Source organism: Parasteatoda tepidariorum, chromosome 5 (assembly GCF_043381705.1).
Source record: "Parasteatoda tepidariorum isolate YZ-2023 chromosome 5, CAS_Ptep_4.0, whole genome shotgun sequence".
In the NCBI taxonomy this organism is placed as follows: Eukaryota; Metazoa; Arthropoda; class Arachnida; order Araneae; family Theridiidae; genus Parasteatoda; species Parasteatoda tepidariorum.
The window spans coordinates 45,002,956-45,015,433 of NC_092208.1; the positions used below are offsets into that span (position 1 = coordinate 45,002,956).

The 12,478-nt window shown below is 28.6% G+C and overlaps 1 protein-coding gene across 2 annotated transcripts; it reads left to right on the forward strand.

Annotated features, from left to right (window-relative positions):
- Positions 1–271: 271 nt before the first annotated feature.
- LOC107445777 (ninjurin-1) lies at positions 272–12,137 on the forward strand. Of its 2 annotated transcripts, none has more exons than XM_021147592.3 (4): positions 272–850; positions 4,390–4,537; positions 8,858–9,058; positions 11,849–12,137. In XM_021147592.3, the coding sequence occupies exons 1-4, from the start codon at positions 795–797 to the stop codon at positions 12,005–12,007; spliced, it is 564 nt and encodes a 187-aa protein (XP_021003251.2). In that variant the 5' UTR covers positions 272–794; the 3' UTR covers positions 12,008–12,137. The 2 variants fall into 2 exon arrangements, with proteins under 2 accessions (XP_021003251.2, XP_015915746.2); XM_016060260.4 differs by lacking the exon at positions 272–850 and adding an exon at positions 4,148–4,285.
- Positions 12,138–12,478: the final 341 nt, after the last annotated feature.

Below are 12,478 nucleotides of genomic sequence, written 5' to 3' on the forward strand. Positions count from 1 at the left end.
TCCCTACACAGACTGATCCAAGTGGTCACCTTCCCGCACACTGACCGCAACCAGTGATGCTTGACTTCGGTGATGTGCTCCAAAGGATGCATAAAATGATACGATACTTATTCAGAGGTTGATCAAAGTGGTCACCCACTCGCTCACTGATCACTACCAGTGATGCTTGACTCCGGTGTTCTACTGGGAGCCGCGTTTGACCGTGTCCGACTTCATGGGACTGAAATTTATGAACTAAAATGTAAAACAAATGACATGGAGTGAAAGTAGTAGTTCTACATTTACGTATTTGTCCGTGATTTTCATGTTTAAGTGACTTTTCGGACATGAATCGAAGATCTACATTATCACCCACATTGTACCAGAACAATAGCTTTTAATCAATTCAACGAATTTAATGTGTTCTAAAGTCACTACTGATGTGAAAATTAAATCATTGGAACTAGAATTTGTAACAATCGGCTCACCGTAAAAATTCTAGCTCTATTTTAAGCACTTATTTGAGGATTCATTTGTTTTTGTTACTTCAGAAAACGAACTCGTGACCTTTGTTTTTCTTATTTAGGCCACGCTGGTGCAAAACGTTACAAGGTTCATCTTGCTAAATGTGTAAAATAATGTTTAGATTTTTAACAGGATAAAGAAAATATTGATCACTTTCACATGAAGGGAAACATTTCGCGGGTTTTTACCGGAAATGTGTTCATAGAATTAAAATAGACTAAACGGATTTCCTTAGTTTTCGCAAATGGTTGTTTTTAACTTAATATTTCCGGCAATCACTTCATATTTGAATGCGAAATAGCATCTACTTACCAAATTGTTTCATATTCTCACTGCCTATACGAAGGTATGGATTTTTTTTAAAATTGTATACTATCTAATTAATAATTATTTGTTTTGTCGCTAATACTTCTATTTAAAAATAATGATTTTGAATCTTGATTTTTTAAACTCTGGCTTATTTGCAAGAAATTTTATTATAATTGACTATAGTAAGCACCAAAACGATAATAGTTTAAAACATCCAAATATTTAAAACAAAATTGTATAAGTCTTACCTCAATATTTTGATTTTTTTTTCTCGATACATAGTTTACTTATACATTTTCCATCGTGTCATTTAGGATTGTAAGTAATAATAACAATAGCTATAATAATAACTATAGCTGCAATAATATCAGGTAAAATGAATTATTTTAGCTGTTCTTTTTCTCGTACATGATTAAGAACTAAAGTTTTATTTTTTATGTTTAATCTGTGTTATTACGTTAATATCAGTATTTTGTAAAACTATTTATTCTTTTATATATTTCTAATTATAGTGTTTCTAGACATCTTCATCAGAGAGAATAATTTATTTCTCCAATACATTCGACCTCAAAATTTTTTTTTAAAATTGAATTTTTAAGGTATTTTTGTCATTAGAATCTTATATTAAATTATAATAATGTACTTTCATCATAACAAACTGATTGCAATTTTCTTTCATACATGGATTATTAAATATTTTTGACTATATTAAAGTTTCGATTTACGCGGAAGTAAATGATTGGAAATGTGAAATCTAATAATTTTTTATATGTTTATATTAAATATTATCATGAGAATTTGCTATTATTTTACACCAATGCATTGTTTAACATTTGTTTATAGCATTTGCTTATAACATTAACAATTTACTTGAATAAGAAACAAACTTTTAATCATATTTAAATATTGAATTCTTTTTATTCGCTTTTTCTGATTTTTTGTGTTAGATGTGTGTACTTTTTATTGAAATGATCTTTTTTTAAAATTTTTTTTAACTATTTAAATTTTTAAAATTTTTTAACAATGCAAATACTTTTTACAAATATGAGAAGAAAACAACTTATTAAAAATAATTTACATTTTAGGCTTTTCACAGTGGAAAGTATTACTTTTATACCAAATTATATAATAAAAAAAACTTCATTATAAGAGGAGAATTTTTAAATTTTTTTTTTATTAGTAAAGACTAATGCAATTAAAATGTATCGGCATGTATTATACAAAAATGTAAGTCCCGCAGTGGACTGATCGTTAAGGCACGGTTCCCAGCAGATCACCGAAGTCAAGCATCACTGGCTACAGTCAGTGTGCGGGTGGGTGATCACTTGGATTAATCTGCGTAGGGACCGAGGGTGTGCGGTATTGTTCCTCGTTAAACTGTGCTACCGTAAAGTGCTCGACTTCGCGTGCAGGTCGTCGGGCTACCGAAGCGGGGGTGCCATCCCCTCCGCAGAGGATCAAAATAGTGATGGCATGCCTACGGATCATCCTCCGGGATGTTTCCCACACCGTCGCCAATAGCCCATTGTGTAGCTCTAGTGCGGCGTAAATTAACAACAACAAAAATGTAAATGTATACACATATTAAAATGTATGGGAATTAGAATGTGAAATAAAAAAAGAGGAAAAGGCTTAAAAGGAAGGTACACAAATGTCACTCGCAAATCAAGCTGAATATTTTCACGCAATTAGATTTCTTAGATAAGAATTATTACGTATAAATAATTTTGATTTTGGCTTGTGGTGATATAATACAAGTTTCGATAAATTCATAAATGCGTGACAACAAATTGGAATTTTTTAAAAGAAATATTAAAAAGCTGGGTTATCCTTTTTTCAATTTTGAAGTATAATGTTTTAAAAATTTACGGAAAACAAAAAACATAAAATTTCAAAATGGGAAGTTTTGAATTCTTAATGCTAGTAACAAAAGATACTGAAGACAAATCATAGGTTGTTTAAATGTGATAAAAATAATTTAAAAATATATTTATAAAGCAAAATATTTTCTGTTATTTTGAAAATTGAAACAATCACATTCCTAAAGTTTTTATTTAAAAAAAAAAGAATCTCGCCGAAGAATTTGGAGCAGATACTTTGCATAATAGCACAAATAATTGAGAAAACAAATGCACTATTTATAAAATCTCAAAACTGTGTACTAGATTCGATTAAGTAACAATATTTTAAAATTTCCTTGTGTTTTACTAAATAAAACGGATTCTCGTAAATTGATTAGTTTGCAAAGTTTGTTTCATAAATATCTCAAACGTAGAATTTCTTTATTCACAATTCCATATTAAGTCGACATGTAAATAAATTTTCCATTGTTAGACAGTTTTTTCCTCCATAAAATTGAATTTCAAAATGTGTATGTTCATTTTTAAATATTATTTTTTAACACACCTGTTATATATTGAGCACACCTATTATGTAATTTTCTTATTTAAAATTTCCTTTAAAATCATATATTTTCATTTTTAAGCATTTTTGAAACACATAAATTTTCCTATATAAAACTTTATTTACAATTATGTATTTTTTAAAAATATTTTTGAAACACTCAAGATTTTTTGAAAATTGAAGTAATTCGAAATGAGTTTGAAATAAATTAAAAAAAATTTTAAAAAATTAATCAGATTCTCAGTTGGCTACAGTTGATTATTTCGTTGATATCACCTAATTTGCGACCTTGCTTCATTTAATTTATAAAAAATTATCTTTATTTAACTTATAAGTAATTTCATAAATTTCGTAAATTTTATACATCGATAAAAGATTATTAATTGAGAGTTAACGCGTTATACGGCAGCTATAGAGTAAGTGGAAATATTTAGAGACAAATTACATTATGAGAAATATATTGTGTATAGATCCGATGTAAAAAGTAGAAAAGAATTCTCAACAAGATTAAATGGATTTTCCGAATACAAACTTTATTTTTATATCAAATATAATTTAATTTAACGCTTTTATACTTTTCCAGAAATTGAAATTGTTGGAAAAAAATTTGGAAACAATTTATCAAATTATTTCCAACGAGTGAACGATTGAACAATTTATCCTTCGAGGATCACAATTGATATAAAGATGATTTATATTCATAAAAAACTAAATTATTGTAAAGAACCGAAAGTTATCTTAACATCGCTGAAAGAAACAAGATGCGACAAGTGAAATGACAGTTATAGAACAAGCGAATCTAAAAAAACAGAAAAAAACAAGTTTTTTTCACCTACGTACAATGTATCAAAAATCAGAATAAAAAATTGAAAATATTCAATGCTTTTCCGCTTCACAAGCTACTTATTAGATGACTCATTTTATTATGAAATCCACTCTTGAGAATGACAATTTCTGACACGAGAGGTCGCTATCGTAAACTTAAAATATAAATAAACTCCTTAATTGAGCTTTGTCATGGAAGTCTGCGTATTTTAGGAGGAAAATTTGTTATTCTTTGGTCAAGATAGTAAGTATTTTAAAATTTATAACAAGTTTGTTTGAAAAAAAGACTGTCTTCTGCTTTACATAAACATTTTTAAAGTAGAAGAGTTATTTGTTTCGTTTTTTTAGTCCAATGGGCGTCGTCAGCCCTAGCGATGCAGGCTCCGGCAGGGCGGACCACAGCACCGGGGCTTCCACAGACGAACATTGTATAGATGGAAATGGAACAAATGAGCATGAAATGGAAACAATGCCAATTGCTGGTGAAGGGAAACCGGTAAGGCAAACTATAAAATTTGAATTCCAAATAAAGTTCTTATAGAATAAAATTTTAAAATTAATTAAAATAAAAATTAAGGATATTTCTTGTTAGTCTTTATAGTGGCAAAACAGCTCTAATGAGCGTTCATAAATTTGATGTAAGATGCGATTTAAAATTTTCGACTTATTCTTTACTTCTCAACACTTTTCCAACATTCTTTAAGACCGAGAAAGCAGCTTCTCCCTTTTAAAAAAATTTTTTTTATATACCAGATTATGATTTTTCTTTTGATTATTTTTGTGAAAACAATTGTGTTTTGGTTATTTAGTTTTTTTAATTTTTACATTTGAAAAAAAAACCCATCTAAATCACAGAATAAAGATAGTAGCTTTTATTTTTTTTCCTTCAAATTTAAGAAAACTTTTCCTCCTCATTGCGGAAACTAAATACATATAAAATACTTTTTTTTTTGTAAAATTTAGAAAAAGAAAAATCCTTTTTTTCCCTTTGACGCAATTTAGAAGCGGATGTTTCCTTTTACATATTTTCTTTCCGACGCTCTAATTACAAGTAAAAGTAAATTTTGGTGTTTTTAATTGTGAAAAACGGTCTAATAGTCACTAAAAAATATGTTAGATAATCAGAATTATATTTGTACTGAAATATAAAATCCAAAAAAAAGAAAAAAATTGTTTGAAATTTCGTTTATATTTTTATTTAATAATTTATCTATACGTAATCGTAATTTCGTAAATTTAAGAAATTTCAATGATGAATAACTGTTTCTCTTAAGTCTAAATAAATTCAAATAATATCAAATTTAAAAATTTGTTTGGAAGTGAGCCGTGTTCGAAAGATTTTACCTTTAACACAGAAAAAGACACTGGTGTCTCATGCTGTATTTCATAATCGAAAATTATTTAAATACTAAATATAATAGTTTCAGCTTATTTTTGCTTAAATTAATACAAAATAATGAAAAAAATATGAAAAGTGTGTTTAATAAAAATTCTGCGTCAAAAGGTTAAAATTAAATATATTTTGAAAATATACAATAGGGGCTAACGTGGGTTGAAATGAAATATACAAATGTGGGCCTAAATTGCTTTAGTACAACAAATTTATTTTAAATCAAATGTGTGATTTAGAAGTGTTGTTTTGATACCTCATTTCTTATGGAATATCGAGCGGTAATAATTTTTTCTTTTCCATTGTCACAATATGTGAAAACTGTTACTAGTAAATATAACATCATAATTAAACTTGAATTATAATTTACATCAATATTAATTTTTAAATATATTAATATTAAGTTTTGAGTGAATAAAATTTGGCAATAACTTATTCAATATTCTTTTTTCTTAACTTTTTTTTACCACAATTTATCTATCCCCTTCTTTGCACTATAACTGTTAACGTATATTGTGCAAAGTTTCTTATTCAACTAAAATTTTTTTAAATGAATAATAAAATTCATAACACTCAGGAATGTGATTATAGCGTACAAAAATTTAAGGTATTTTTGAGTTTTATACGAGGTTTGCTTTGAGGCCCCAAGGTGTGTACAATCAAGGTGTATGAAACTATGACTCACACTTGAGGTGGATGGAAATCTAATTTAGAGCAACCAGTTTAAGGAGATTGTTTTTGAGGTGCACCAATTACGTTTTCTACACTTCAAGCAAACACATATAATTTGAGGTGTGAATAATTTCAGTAAATGAGGTGGCAATTGAGGCTACTAGTGATTAGACAGGATTAAGATAGCGAATGAGGTTACTAGTGATTAGGCAGATTAAGATAGCGAATGAGGTTGCAATTGAGGTTACTAGTCATTAGGCAGATTAAGATAGCGAATGAGCTTGAAATTGAGGTTTTGAGGTTACTAGTGATTAGACAGATTAAGATAGCTTTTTTTTATAAATTTCCTTATTAATTTGCTATTTAAAATATGTAAACACTTTTTCACTTTATTTATTGATAAAGGTATAAAAATATACACTGCAGATAAGTAATTGCAAAGCACCTAATGCATACTTCTTTCGGTAATAACGCACGAGAATTAATATCAAGGCAAAATATAAATAATATTACTATTATGTTTATAAAATATGATAAATGTTTGGTATCTATTATCGAGAACCTAAAAAAAAACTTCAAAATTAATGCGCAAAACTTGTGAAGTTTTTAAATGACAAAATTGTGTAATTACCAAAAAGTTATATTTATTATTGTTATTTATTCAAGTTTTCTTAATGCTTATTTACAAAATTATGAGATATAAGTTTGACTTGTTTTGTTTAAAAATATCCAAAAGAGTTTTTGGGTGAAAATTTTATTTGCATCAATAGAAATGTTCTTGTTTAAAAAAACAATGTAGTGGAATGTCTATTCTGTGATTAGTTTCGTTTCCTTGTAGTGAAATGCCTTATTACTGTAATTAAATAGGTTTCTCAAGTTTCACTTCGTTTTTTGAAACGACCATCTGTTACAGTCAAGGATTTTTATCTTTCATAATCATTAGTAGTTTTCCATACAGTTCCAAATCATTTCAAATAGTTTTTGTATACCTTATACTTAGAAAAAAGAATCTTACTTTCAGGTTTATTCACGTGACGATTGTAATGTTTTTCAAAAATTTATTATTTTTGCTTATTTTAATACAATTCATAAAGTTCATAATGTTATTGTAACGCTTCTGTCGTTACAAGTTTATTTTAGAAAATAGTTTTTTTTTAACTTAAAAAAATCTTTTTTAAAAAAAAAAATTTCACGAGGCGATTATAATATTATTTACGCTTAGCTCAGAAATTTTGATATTTGAAACTAATTTATTTTTCCGTTAGTATTTGTTACGTTTTTGTCATCACAATATTTTTAAAGCTTAAAATAATGTGCCAGCTTTTCATCATAGAGAACAAGAAAAAAACGCTATATATATCCCAATGCGTAATATTGCGAGGGTTAATCTCAATGGGAAATAACAAAAGAAAATCATATATTTCGATACCATTGCTAATAAAATAAACAATAAGCAATAACTTTTCTTTCTTTATTTTTTCCATTCTGTTTATTACTTTTTACTGTTGGTGGAATAAGATGGTTACCGGTTCTCAATCACTAATTCTAACTGTAAGAAACTGTGAAGGAAGTTTAATGTTTTGCATCTATATCTCAAATTGAAAGAGTTTTTTTTTGGGGGGAGGAGAGAAGTTGTATTCTGAGAAATGAAATTTTTTTTATTGTTTATTTTTTCAGGAAACATAAGAGCTATACTGCGTTTTCTGTATTGATCCCCTTAAGTATACATTTTTAGAATCTTTCCCAGAAAAATTTTCACAATGGGGGCAACAAATTAATATTTTATAAACTTACAAAAAATATGAAGAGCAGTTTATTTTCCAGGTTGAACATGAAGATGTCTCTAATCAGTCACTGCTCACTATTAAAAATTAAACAGTGGTAGTAAATTTATCTTTAAAAATAACAAAATATTTAAATTTCAACAATCACTTTATGTTAAAAATGAGCAGTTACCAGTTTTAAATAAAAATATAAATTTTACGCAGAATTAGGACCGCAAATGAATATTTAAGCGAAGGAGAAACAAATATGACATTGACTTGCAAGAAGGAAAGACGTGAGGAAAAACCATAAAATCAGATTGATTGCCTGATTAAAATTGGTGGTATTTTTAATAATTACCTACAACTTCTCTCGATTTACTCCGGGAATAAAACAGTTTTGGGACCGTGGTAGCCTTGAGAATCTGATTTCGGTCAGGAGAGTCCGGAGATAGATCCTCGACTCTAAGACCCACCGACTACTTGAAATTTACATGCTCGTAAAATCTGTGGTATCGGAAGTCTTGTGATCGGTCGCTGAGCAGTATCATGAGAAAATTTCCTTTCCCTTTAGATCTATGTCAGCATTGTGGAAGTGACATCACAAATGAGTGGTGCTGCCATCTATTCCGGAGGTTCTAAGCTAAGGTGAACTTTCACCCTTGCGGCGCTCTCTTGTCATACGAAAGGCGCACCTTCCTGACTTAATTCGCGAAGGCCAATAATTGGTGTGCTTAGCTTGCCCGAGTGTCATAAGAAGCAGCATCAAGCTGTTTTTTTTTATTTTGTTCCGCCTTCCTCGTTAGTGATTCCTTAGATTTTGATAGCAGTTTTGTATTTTCCTAGCTTAAATATCAATATTATACTTGCACATGACGAGAAACCTTGTATAGCCGACTGCACGTTATAACTAAAGTCTGCATACTAAAAAAAATCTTTATTATTTATGTATTGAATACTTACGTTCGTAAAATTTTAATTTTTTTTTCAGAATATACCAATAACTAAGCTGCGAAAACCATTGGATAACAATGTTTATTCGACGAAAAAAACTGTTGCCCAAGGAATGATGGACATTGCTTTACTCACTGCGAACGCTTCCCAACTTAAACTACTTTTAAAATATAATCAAGATAAAAGTCCCATATTTTTCATTCATGTCTCTTGTATCTGCATCTCCATAGCTCTACAGGTAATATGATTTTTAAGTGTATGCAATCTTCTAGCTAATTAAACGAAACACCCTGGGTAACTTTTGTTCTAATGATAGGAACTTCACTTATTAAGATACAATCGAAATCAACTATTTAGCGCAAACGATAACTTATTTACAAAGTAAGACAAAAAAAATGTAATTTCTTTGACTAAATATTTATATTTTTGACAGATTTTTTATAACCATCGTTGAACAGCCGACTCAATTTGGTTTACGATTGCTTACGTTCATCTCCGTAGCCTTGTAATTTTGAACCCAATCCAGAAGACAAGTGAACTCTTGGATCAAGTATTGGGAGAAATTTGACTTCGTAGAAGACTTTTTGATGGAATTAACCAGCATTTGCTCTACATGGAAACCACCATAAACTCCCACGGTTAGCCTGACGGCAAGGGGATCTTCAGGATCCGTAATCCGTCTACTACTCAGGATATTTTACATCAGCACTGTGGTCGGGGCGAACTGGGTGCAGAATTTGTATCGATCTGCCTTCGCGTAACGTGGAGAAGAAATCCATGAAAACATCCCACGGTTATCCCGACGGCAAGGGAACTCCAACCCATGATCTACCACTGAGGATATTTTACGTCAGCACTGTAGTCGATGCAAGCCGACTGCGGAATTAATATAGTTTTTTTCTTTTCGCTCTTGACTGATTCTTGTTTTTTTGATTCTCGATGTTTGAGAGGTAGCTGCACTTTGGATGATATGAGCAGAATAGTTTAGCCATGCGAGCGGTCGATGCCCTTAGATTTTTTGTTGTTACATATTTGAAAGTTTGTGTTCAAATAAAAAATATTTGAATTTCTTCTAAAACTTTACCTTAATTGATAATTACCTATTTTAGTGATAATCAGAATTTTATAAAAATTTTTATTTTGAACTGTAAGGTAGGTATTCAAATTTTTCATCATAAACAACTTAATTTTAAAAAGAGAAATCTGAAATTTGAGCTAAGTCGACAGAACAGTTTTAATATAAATTTATTTAAACTACTTTTTTGAAGTTATTCTCTTAGAAACTACATTCTGTGATCGAAAATTAGGTTATTAAATGAAACTATTAGTCGAGTATTTTTTTAAAAAAATATGGCAAAAAGAAGACTAGGAATTTTGATTGTTCACTCTTCTTAAGAAAAACTTTGTAGATTTTGTGTGTTGTCTTAAAAAAAGTGGTCTATGCAGTTTAGATTAAAGGTCCGTATAATAATCGCTTCATCCGGATCAGAAATACGAATCTATCAAAAATAGGTATTATTATTGATAGAAATTTTTGTTGTTGTTCAAAACAGTTTGATTACAAAATACACGTTTGCATTAAGCATGATTAAGGTGGTCTTAACAAAAAAGAATAAAAATGTTCTGAACAATGGACAAAACAGTCATTCTACGTTTTTAGCTTATCATACAGATATTAATTATTTATCTCTCTTAAAATTGCAATGAATAAAAACCAATTAAAAATGTTTCAGGACATCTTTAGTTTTAGAATCTTTCAACATTTTCGCAAACATCTATTCAGCAATTACATTTAAAATATATTATAAATGTAATTTATAATAAAATTATTTATTCTATTTGATGTGGTGTAATTTTTTTTAATTTTAGAAGATCTCAGAATATAATTTTTTTTTTTTTAATATTAAGTCATAAATAAGCCTTTAAAATCAATTACCTCGATCATCCATTGTTCGTCTTTTTTTGCAAATAAATTTGTTCAAATTTCCAACTTTTTTATTAATTTATTTGCTTCGTCGTCGTTAGACAGTTATAAATAACTATATTTATGAAAACTGCAAGACTTTTAGGATGAATAGACGGGTTATTGTTCAATTTTTAACTCAATCTAAAAAATGTGACTTAATTATTTGTATGTTATCGAAATTCTGATGTATATAACGTTTTTTTTCTTTTTCTTTAAAAAAATGGAAATCTTTATAAGAGGGTTAAACTGAAAGTTTAGTAAGCTTTAATTAATGTTAGTAATTTTATGCCAATTTGTTTCCTGAGGTTTGCTATGGATCACAAATCCGATATCATTGTTTTTACAATTCCAATAAAGTACCCGAATCACTAAAGAAAATGAATGTTGAATCTAACAAACGTCTTTTAATACTTTATTTTTAATGTAACTACTCTCTTACAATAATGAACAATGTTTAAATACCAATTCAACGTTGCCTGTATTATAAATCAGTTATTTTCATACAGGGTGTTGCAAAATTTGATAAATTTTGAGGAGTGATAAAAAGTATCAAGAAGATATGAAAACTTCATTACATTTTTTCTCATTTTGTAATATTAAGACACTTTAAAATGGTCGTAAACTAAGTTCAAAATATGCATTAGAAAGTAAACAACTATGATGTCTATTAAAATATATATAAATATTTTTTTATTTAAAGTTATGGAAATATATTAAATGTATCTATGAAACCCTTCTTGAACTAATAGAGAATCCTGTGTCTATAGACTTAAGCGGTATTTTATCTATTTAAGTGATTTGACTTGATTATTATATCTATCATTATAAGTATGTCTAAATCAATAACTTGATTTAGTAAAATTTGGATGGAGTGTGTGTAGTAACCGAAATTATTTTATCAAGAAATTGAATCGATTTTCGATAATCTTTGAAGAAAAAGGGTTAAAAAATAGTTTTCAATTTTTATAAATTTTTCTTTAGTTTGATCAGCGGCTTGTGACAATTATTCTGTTAATAACCTGTTTTAAATTAATCTGTTTAACTGTAATTTTTCCTTTTTAGATCGTCGTCGGCGTGATGTTAATTGTAAATTCTCGCTATGACATCAACAGACTTTCTCATCATTCAAGAGCTGATCTTATAAACAATTTAACTGTTATTGGTGTCTTTCTTATAGCAGTAGTGAATGTGATTGCATCTTCTTTTAGTGATTCTTCTTGATTATAGTTTTTTTAACACTAATTTTAATAAGCAATATGTAATTAATATACACTTAACATGTTTATTTGAATTCTCAAAGAATTTTTGTGATAATTATTTACAATAAATTATTTGTTGTCCATGTCAGAAACTGATGCTTATTACTTAAGCTTTGATTTTCTATTTATAATTAAGATTGCTGTGAATATATCTGCGTAGGTGTGTAGGGGTAATTGAAGGATCTTAGTGACAATTTTTTAGGAATTCAGATTAGTGATATCTTATTTTCATTTTATTTAACTAAAAAAATATCAGTTTATTTAACAGAGTCGTTAAATTTCATGAAGGTACTAACGGTCATGAAGGTAAATTTCATTGAATGAAGGTACTAAACGACTGTATTTGAGTGTTTTTGGAGTGGAAGAAGGTTTCAAAAGCACTTGGTAACAATCAGTCGACTAGACTCAAACCGATTTATTTGAAGGACCAGTG